This window comes from Lagopus muta, chromosome 7 (genome assembly GCF_023343835.1).
Source record: "Lagopus muta isolate bLagMut1 chromosome 7, bLagMut1 primary, whole genome shotgun sequence".
NCBI classification, from domain to species: Eukaryota; Metazoa; Chordata; class Aves; order Galliformes; family Phasianidae; genus Lagopus; species Lagopus muta.
In genome coordinates, this window is record NC_064439.1 from 41,919,566 (window position 1) to 41,929,410 (window position 9,845).

Consider the following 9,845-nt stretch of genomic DNA (forward strand, 5'->3'; position numbering starts at 1 on the left):
TAAAGTCATTAAAGTAGCGTTTCATCACAGAACAAGTAAACATTTGTTTCCTAATATCTGGAGGAGTTAACAAGCCTTCTGGTTGTATTTCTCAGTCGTTCAATGTAAAGAACAGATTATGCTCTATGAGGTGTAGAACACGTAAGATGCAATAGGCACAAAGGAGCTTTGTTAACGACATTAAAACATCTACTATGCAACAGATTTAATTCACAGGTTGTTAACTAGAAATATATGCAAATTAACAGAGGTCATTCTTCTGGCTATATTCGAAATAGAAAGGCTGTAGTTAACAGGGTAAAGAGGCTTACAATAACATTTTTGTGTTGTTTTTAAATTTATGCATATCTTTAAATTCAATGGCTCGATCAACATAAGAATTTGCAAAGAGCATTACCTTTACATCAAAAGAAGGCTTGAATAACTTGTCTTTAGAAAGAAATTTTGATGGTGTATCAAGGTGTAAAGATGGTTCTTTTTGTAGCAGCCCTCCTGCTGCAGGAGGAGTTGCTGTTTTCCCAACATGATGAGAGATGACAGCTTGGAAAGCTTTACTCTGAAACCTGTTGATATCAAGAGGGGTGACGGCTGGCTTTTTTCCAGCTTTGTGGAGATAAGCAGGTCGTTCTGGAGAATCAGGAAATTTAGTAGTTGGAGGTGTCTTGCTAAGCTTAGTAATGGAACTCTCATCTTTGAAAGGAAACAAACGAAATATAAGCAAGCCATCTGATTTCTCTTTTAAAAAAACACAGGTATCACATACACTTGTTTGAAAGTGTATTCATTCATCTGACCTTCCTTCCCACATTCCCTAGCTTGCTAATAACCAACCTTCAGCATCTGCATGTTCAACCAAAAACTTGCTTTCGTCTGCTCTCTTTCCTGTCCTTGCAGACTGCAAAAGCCAAGCTACAGTGACTGCAGGCAAATTCCACTTCTTTGCAGCCTCATACTTGGAACCATCCGGCTCTTTCGCCACAAGATGGGTACTTGCAAACATTCCCTTTTTTGCATTGGCTTTTCTCACGAAGAATTCTTGGACTCTAAAATTAGATTAATAAAACATTTATTTAGTCATAAATAAGGTTAACCTGTGGCAAGTTTATAATGCTATAAAATACATTCAAGTGACACAAAGAGAACCAGCAGAATTATCCAAGGCCTGTTTCCCAGCAGAGAAGGACTTGGGGATGCTAATGGACAAAAAGCAGCATTTGCTTTTGCATTTGCAGTCTGGAGGGCCAACAATATCCTGGGTTGCACCAAAAGTGGAGTGGCCAGCAGGGAGTGGGGGGGTGATTGTCCCCCTCTGCTCTACCCACGAGGCCCCATCTGGAACACTGTGTCCAGGCCTGGGGTCACCAGTACAGGAGGGATATGGAGCTACTGGAGTGGATCCAGAGGGTGACAAAGATGATGAAGGGCTGGAGCACCTTCCCTATAAAGACAGGTTGAGGGAATTGGGCATGATCAGTCCAGAAAGAGAAGGCTGCAGGAAAATTCATTGCAGCCTTTCAGTAATTGAAAGGAGCTTACAAGCAGGAGAGGGACTAAATTTTACATGGTCTGATAGTGAGAACAAGGGGAAATGGCTTTGAATTTAAAAAAAAAAAAACAACAAAGGGGAGATCTAGATTAGATGTTAGGTAGAAATTTTTTACTCAGAGGGTGGCGAGGTGCTGGAACACGCTGCTGGAACCACACAGAGCTCATGGGTGCCCCATCTCAAGATGCATTCAAGGCCAGGTTGGAAGGGATCCGGCATGCCTGGACTAGTGGTTGGCAACCTTGCAGGGAGGGCTGCAACTACATGATCTTTGATGTCCTCTCCAACCTAAGCCATTCTATGATTCTATGAATGTAGAAAATCTGACATCTGAAAAACTGACATTTTGGTGTCAATTTTGTCAGCAAATTTATAGAATTACCAAGTCAGAGGATGTGGGCAAAAATCAAGCTGTGTGAATACAGACCAGATTTCTCTAATGGAGTGGGAAATATTTACACAGTCATAACTTAGATGAACAAAACCCAAAAGAACTTTATGTTGAAACATTTTAATTCTATAAAAGAAGAAATTTGTAAGCGATTTAATCACAGTGGCTGTATAAGAACAGAAAGGAATATACCTTGCTCCTAGAAGTCCTGCCAGATAAACCAGTGAGTCTCTCTCTGCACCAGTAAATTGGCTAAAAGAAAGAACGCAGTCCACCAAAGGAGTAACTCCTTCCATTACTGGGACTGGTGTGAAAAGTGGATTGGATTGGGGATCTAAGAGGAGCTGCTGTTCCACACACGTTACCTTAAAAAAGACGACAGTATAAATCACAGATCAAGCCAAACAGCAACACAAAACTGCAATAGCTCAGAGGGTGGTGAGGTGCTGGAACAGTCTGCCACAAGAAGGTGCGGATGTTCCATCCCTAGAGATGTTCAAGGCCAGACTGAACAGGGCCCTGGACAGCCTGATTAGTGCTCAATCTAGTGGTTGGCAACCCTGCCCTTGGCAGCAGGGTTGGAACTAAATGAACTTTGAGGTGCCTTCCAACCCAAGCCATTCTATGAGTCTAAAGTACTGGCAGACCCTCAGACCAGAAGCCTTTGAGTCATGAGTCTTAGTTAACAAGCCTGTAGAAAATTTCATCTTTGAAATAGCTAAGATACCATAAAGATGCAGAGGCTTTAAGGAATGCTTTCATTTAGCAAATTCCAAAAGAAATAAGACTAATTTCTCAACGTCTTATTTGCAGAAAAACCACCAGTAACTCTGCATTCTAGCAAGACATATTTATAATAGGTATGTTCACTCACTGGACTGAAAATATAACTCCCTTACCAGCCATATATTCGTGACAACATCACCAACAGTTGGCTTCACAGAGCACCCCAATAAAGGTACCACAGCATAGTCTGCAATGATTCTGCTTTGCAGCGGCACAGTTTTCCCAGCATGCTCCTTAATCAGATCTGCAATGCAGGACTCATCTTCTTCTCCAAAACCCAAAAGAAGAAATCTCTTCCTGGCAAATACACCTCCTTCATCCAGTGCAGAAGGCTCTCCCAAAGAACCATTACAGACAGAAGACTGATTTTCTTCTTGAACAGTCACATGAGTAACATCATTGAAGCTACCACATGCTAGTTTCTCAGCTTCAACTAGAAGAAAAAAAACAAAAGAGTAGCAGTTTGACAAAAACAAGGACAACTTGAAACAGCTTCATGGAGAATGACTCCTAAAAATACAATATTGAAGTTAAAATACTCAACTTTTAATAATTAAATGCTTGAAAACTCAAATTCTACATGACCTGTTTAACTGTCAACGGCATGCTAAGCCTTGCACCTACCTAATGTAGAATCATTACTGACATACTGAGAGAGGAAGTCGTCTTCTGCAGCTTGCTGGAACTTTACAACATTCACAGCTTTCTTCTTCAAGATGCTGTTGTTTTTGGGAAGAACTAACTTTGCATCAGGTTGTTCCAAAACTGTATTCACTAACAGCTGGTAGTTTTGAGGGATATATTGCTCCACTGGACAGAGATAGCCTTTACTGAACGACTCCAGTAACCACTTTGCTGTCACTATATGAGGCCTATAAAATAAAGCGTTATACAAACAAGTTACAGCAGGTCTCAGAACTGTGATTCTTCTTTTCCACTCTACAAACTATGTACACATGTGCACCTTAAGTCTGTAACTCCAATACTAAGGCATGCTAAGCAGACTTTACAGACTTTACGACTTCATGCTTAAGTATGAGAACAGACAGTTTCTTTTTTATTTTCTACAATTTATATCAGCATCATAGCAGCCCACTGCTGGGTTGCCAAATCCTTCCTCCTCAGTGTATTAATACATTAATCACCAGTGTGAACACTTTTCTATTTACTGAGGCAACTCATAGCAACCCAAAATTTACAGTATTGAAGAGCACGTCAGGAAGGAGTTGCAAACACCAGCTGTAATTCTTCTTATTTATGACAAGAGCTACTTAGGATTTCTAAATCAATACATATTTTCTTGCTCATGAGTTGGTGGGAGAAAGCAAGCAAGGCAGAAGTAGTCCTTAGGCAACACAGCTATCAGAACCTGTGAAGCGTCTTGTCCAAAAAGTGTTTCAGCTCGCCACCGTCTTCCCCCAGAATGATGTGGGTAACATCCTCATTAAGCTGATTAAATCGAACACCACCACCGCAGTTAATAAGCCTTCTCATCTTGTCCAGCTTCCTACCACTGAAGCCACACAGATAGACCTGCAATGAAAACACAGCAAAGATAAAGGCCTTAAAGAAAAAAAAAAAAAGTAGAATATTTTGATACAGCTTGCTATGACTGTTCTACAACTCAGGAATAAGTGATGTAATTTCAGAAAAGTAAAAAAGAGAAATGAAGCATTTACAATTTGACTAATTCATCTTCGTACATTATTCTTGAAACATCTGAATATTGAATAATGTAACAAACAGCCAGCCAACAGTTTACACAACAGAAGTTGTATAAACAAAACAAAGTAACAAAAAGCAAAATCACACACCATTTCTGGAACCCATTCACTACTGTATTTAAAAGTATGTTTGTGAAAATGCAGGCATATTATACATTTAATATAATGAATTTATTTTATGCTCCTGGCACACAAAAGCTAGTATATAAATTGAACAGAAACGTGTTACTTGCTGCTGATAAAGCAACATAATTTTCTCTAGCAGCAACTGCCAGCACCTCAATCTAGTGTGCTTCCACATGTGAAGATGGAACATTTGGAATAAGTCTATTGTTAAACATACTCGACAGCCATCTAATAAATCTTCAGGAGCTTGAAAAGTGCTTATGTCCAAGTTCTCCAACTCATCAGGAGGAGGATCCAGTCTGCTGCTCGTTGCAGAACTACAGGCAGTTTCATTAACTCTACTCAAATTTACATTGGAAATGCAGCTGACGTCCGAAAGGGAATGAGCTGTAATGGAAACAAAAGAAGATGCATTACTTTTGGCTCCTCTCTTTCCATTACTTAATTGAAAAAGAAAAAAAAAATAGAAAGATGTCACACTTGATTTTGTTGCACTAAAAGAAAACGTAGTCTGAAGAGCAGATAAGAAAGGCCTTGGTTAAACCAAGGTTTTATTTACACACGTGTCTGAATATTGGTCTTACTAGAAACAGTGCTTATGTGCCTTTTCAGCTTTTTGCATAAGCAAAGCAGAAACCAAGTTTCAAAACATTATCACTACAAAAGTAGAGAGCACTCTACTAAATTTAAATAGTTCTTCCTTCTTTCTATTCCAAACGTTTTATACCTTACCTTAAATGCATTCTAAAAGGTGTTACTTACTGTCAAGCTTGCTGGCATGACTGGTGGGTGTGGAGGTACTGGGTGTACTGCTTAGTTTTGATCCAGTCTCTATTTTATACATTGTCTCATCTTGACAGAAGCCCTTCTCAATGCTGTCAGAAAACCACTGCACAGGCACACAGTGGACGTTCCATTTTTTGGCACATTCATACTTCTGACCTTTCAAGGTAAAATAAAATTAAAAAAAAAAATGCAAGTTACTAAAAGACTGGTGCATCTGTGTTCACTGAAAGATGGATGCACATTAAAATCTGAAAACTCAAATAACTGATTTTGGGGTGCAAGTTGTACTACCTTGAACTCATCTCATGAGCTGCTATTTACTTGCCTTTATTTAAAGTTGGAATAAAATCTCCTTGACAGTGAGCTCATGGTACTGCATCACAGGGCACGAAACCATTATAAACCAGCAAAGTATGAAGAAGCCCTCTGCAGAGCTTTCATCAAGGGTTTCACCACTAACAGCACTGCTAACAGTATGTCATCTTGCCATACACTTTTGATAAGCTCCACCTACAAGAAGTTTTTCAGTTTTATTTTGCTCTATCTGCTGAATAAACCGTGATACAGAGCCAGTGCCAGCACATTCTAACATTTAGAGCAAGGTAAGAGTGCCCCATGCTACTCTTCCCATCAACACCACTTTTCTACACAGAAGCAGCAAGAGCAATGCTACTTCAAGTCAAGGAGGGAAAATAATACGCACACTGTAAGTTTTACCTTTTGGCTCTTGAACTATGAGGTGAGTACATTCATTCATCTTGAGTTGCCCTGAATACTGCCCACCATGTTCAGCCGTGAGGCGCTGGACTTCTTTCCTGTCTGAACTACTTAAGCCAGTTACACAAATCGTACAGCCAAGAAACACAGGACAAGTGTAGTCTTCCATGTTAACATCAGTATATCTCATCATGCTAAAAGAATGAAAGGGGGAAAAGAAATACGCTTTTTTTTTGGTCTCAATTAGAAAAAGCAAGCAGTGTGCATAACCATAAGAATTACTGGGACCCAACACAAAGTAAGTTTTACTTCGTTCCAGTTTCCATTACCTTTGCTGAGATTTATCCCATAGTGTCTTAACCCAAGAAGGAAGCAAAATAGGTTTTTTCAGAGAAGCAGCTACTAAGTATTTCTTGCTGCCAACTTCTCCTGCTATAAGATGAGTTACTGACATATTGAGGTCTCTGTACACACGTCCACCCATCATTTGTACATATTTATGAACTTCTTCCTGAATGGAGAAATTACAGAAAATCATCAAAGAAAAAAATAATTAGGAACCTATGTCACATTCAAAAATAAATCAGTTTCAATTCTCAGTGGTTTCTTCTAAAAACTAATCAAAAATGTCAATTCCACTTTATTTGCATGGACAGTAAACAATATAATAAGTAAAAGTAAAGTAAAGATGTTACTACCATAAGTAAAAAAATTTACTGGTGGTTGTTCTTTCAGGTAGCATATATAAAACGACAATGTTGTAATATATAAAAAGGAGAGTTTAGCATAACTCATGTGAAGTACAGCTGGCTGGATAATTAATGTTAACTGCAGACTGAAAAACCAGAAATATGTTGTCTTCAGCATGATAGCTGGCCAACAGATCCCTCAATCAGCGAATAAAAAAATCCTCAAATGTACACATATTCCCATACTAATGACTACTTTACAATGTTACATACGCTTGTGTGATGTAGATACACCACTACATGCATGCTTGTATATCAAACATTATAAAAAGATTTCCTTTTTCTCCATAGTTCTCTACATAAATGACAGATACTCTACAAACCACAGAAAGATCAGACATAGGTATAGGCACAGTTATCATATCACAGTTGCATATACTATGACTGATGCCATAGCAATAAACAAAGCACATGCCACAGAAAAACCTGCTAAACCATCCACTGTGTACAATACGTTACCCGAACATCTTTATCTAGGGTGGTACAGGATATCGTTACGTCAGCCATGGTCATGTTATACACAGGATACTCAGCTCTTGGGACACATCTCTGGGATTGCATGCAATACAGGACTACCTGTGGTCCAACAATTCTACAACCAAGCTGAATTAAATAACATGGAAAAGAAACAAAACAAAGAAAATGAGCAGAAGGTACACTGGAGCAAAGAATGTTTGCTTTGTACCTAAGGAATCCTGGGGAAGGCAGGGCCCTTGCCTATCCTTGTCTAGCTTTACTAGATAAGTGACAGTTTTGTTTTCACATTCTGTTGGAAATTTGCAGTACAACCTTCTTAAGCTTTCTGGGCTTGATAAAAACAGTACATCCTATAGCTAACATGCCACTGGATTCCAGACAGCCTATCTTTGTCTGCTGGACAATTTCCTGCCTGTCAAACAAAAACATGTTACTCAGGAGAAAAAAAAGCGAGAGCCAGCTCCCCGATTCCAGCAAAATCAGAACTGACCACAATATTTGGTTTTCCACTACTTCTTAATAATCCTTATACTTTACTAGTTGTCTTCTCCACTAAATACAGCATGCACCAAAGCTCTAAAGATTTCATTGTGAATACTGCATACTACTGTATTTAGTGCAAGAACACAAAATGTGCAGTCTAAGAACATCCATAAGAGCTCCTAGACAGGAAAGAATATAGCTGGTATAAGCGGATGTGTAGCATACCTTTTGGAGATGATTAAAAACAACACCAGTGAAAGGATCACAAATGTAAAGGGATTTATCATTTTCTTTTATATTGAGTGCTGCTTCTTCTTCAAGAATCTGGAGATGTTCTTCAGACTGAAATTCTTTTATAGACTGCAAGAAAACAATGCATATGACCACATTTATTTAATTGATAAACCACAAATAGTTAATACTGTGGAAATTACAAAAACACATGTACTTGAAACAGCCCCCAGCAGAGCCACCCTGAATAGTACAGGGCAGAACAGACATAAGGCATCTAAAGAGCCTCCCTCAGCCCCCAGCTTTTCACAGTTCAGACTTAAACACTGCATACGAACTGAGCTTGTCATACAGTGCCTTCAGCTCTGTTAAACCTCTCCAGGTAGGAAAAAGCTCCACATTCTTCCTGTTAAGGTGGATAAATAACCATCACATGGACCTTCTGGGCCTACCCGGCACTTTGCTCAACGTCAGCAAGTTTTGACAGAATCACTTGTTCAACCTGGTCAGTATGATTGCTCTGAAACACTTCCGTTAGGTAAGTGCAGCGTTATTCCCAGATGTACACACGCAGGCTGCATTCACCACCGAGATCACCTCAGCGGAACATCCAGCAGGCCCACAGCTTACACCTACCTCCAAAGCTTTCAAGAAATACTCCGAGCTCCCAGAAGATTTTACGAATTTCACCAAGAACAGCTCCTTGCTGCCTTTCATCCTTTAACTGAGAAGCAAACCCCGGTGAGATTCGCGCGCCGATCCCACCGGCAGCCCCCCCTTCCCCCCGGGGCCCTTCCTCGCACTGAGGCTCAGCCACCGCCCTACACGCCCAACCCAGAGCTCCCGCTCCCTCCCCAACCCCAGCACCGCTGTGTGCTCGGTACTGCCGGTGGGACGCTGCCCCCACGGCATCCCCTGACACCGAGCCCACCCCTCACACAGCGCCCTGCAGTATCGCGGCGGGCGGGAAAACGGCGACTCACATTGCGCATGCGCGGGAAGGACAGGGGGGCGTTGTCCAGTCGAGGGGCGTGGCCTGGGCTGGGAGGGGCGGGCGGTACTATATAGTGACTCGCACCTCGCTTGCGCTGCTACCGGGCGCCCGTTGGAGGCGCTGCAGTTGTCAGAGGGCGGGAAGGGCGCATGCAGCTGTGTGGGGAGTAATGGGTGAGTGTGGCTGGCGGCTGCCTCCTCACGTGGCTCCTCACGCTCCTTCTCCCTCTCCTTTCATGGATCTTAATCGGACTCCGCTCTTTAGTTGCCATTAATATTTCCTAAGGCTTGCTGTTGCTTCCGTGCTGCCTGTACTGGAGGTGGTCATTTTACAAGGACGGCAACAACAAGTATTGCTAGTGAGTCGTAGGACTGCAGCTGGCAAGCGCTACCGTTTGGCCAGGAGATGGCACCGTCACCTCAGGACCGAGCAGGCTGATGGTGTACTCAGAGGTAGGCTTCTCTGGCACTAGGGGGACAGACGTTAAACATAATAAAAGCTTAACTTCCCGGGATCTGAGTGAGTTAAGAGGCAGTCTGTGAGATTGCGCTCTTCCTATCTCAGTGCACAAAACTAAGTGAAATATCAACCAAAATGGTATGCCTGTTAATAGGTAATTAGGGACCCAAAAGAGCGTGTCTGTTAATAGATAATTAGGGACAGGCAGCCTTCACTGGCACTCCAAAGTGCTAAAAGTTGTTGTGATGGCCTTGTGTTACCAAATGGTGCTGGTTCTTTGCTTATAAGCCCCTGGGTTTTACTGCCTGCTCTTTCAGCGGTACAGCAACCTGTGATGAGGAGGGATTTCTCTTCATTTTTCATTCTTATGGGCTAT

At 41.3% G+C, this 9,845-nt stretch overlaps 1 protein-coding gene across 6 annotated transcripts in view; it reads right to left on the reverse strand.

The window, feature by feature from the left end:
* Positions 1-9,043, reverse strand: part of TOPBP1 (DNA topoisomerase II binding protein 1) — a 29,819-nt gene extending 20,776 nt beyond the window's left edge. For 2 of the 6 annotated variants that reach the window (XR_007378175.1, XR_007378176.1), the window contains exons 1-13: positions 8,653-8,920; positions 8,011-8,145; positions 7,285-7,428; positions 6,406-6,587; positions 6,077-6,270; positions 5,336-5,515; positions 4,791-4,960; positions 4,093-4,256; positions 3,348-3,595; positions 2,837-3,156; positions 2,130-2,302; positions 832-1,043; positions 398-690 (exon numbers count right to left, since the gene is read on the reverse strand). Coding sequence is in view for 4 of the 6 variants with exons in the window: in XM_048951288.1 (XP_048807245.1) it covers positions 398-690; positions 832-1,043; positions 2,130-2,302; positions 2,837-3,156; positions 3,348-3,595; positions 4,093-4,256; positions 4,791-4,960; positions 5,336-5,515; positions 6,077-6,270; positions 6,406-6,587; positions 7,285-7,428; positions 8,011-8,145; positions 8,653-8,733 (2,496 nt within the window). In the remaining 2 variants the exon portion in view is untranslated. Of the gene's footprint in view, positions 1-397; positions 691-831; positions 1,044-2,129; positions 2,303-2,836; positions 3,157-3,347; positions 3,596-4,092; positions 4,257-4,790; positions 4,961-5,335; positions 5,516-6,076; positions 6,271-6,405; positions 6,588-7,284; positions 7,429-8,010; positions 8,146-8,652; positions 8,922-8,947 lie in introns of those variants that run through there. The other 4 variants (XM_048951288.1, XM_048951286.1, XM_048951287.1 and 1 more) reach the window with 4 other exon arrangements.
* Positions 9,044-9,845: the final 802 nt, after the last annotated feature.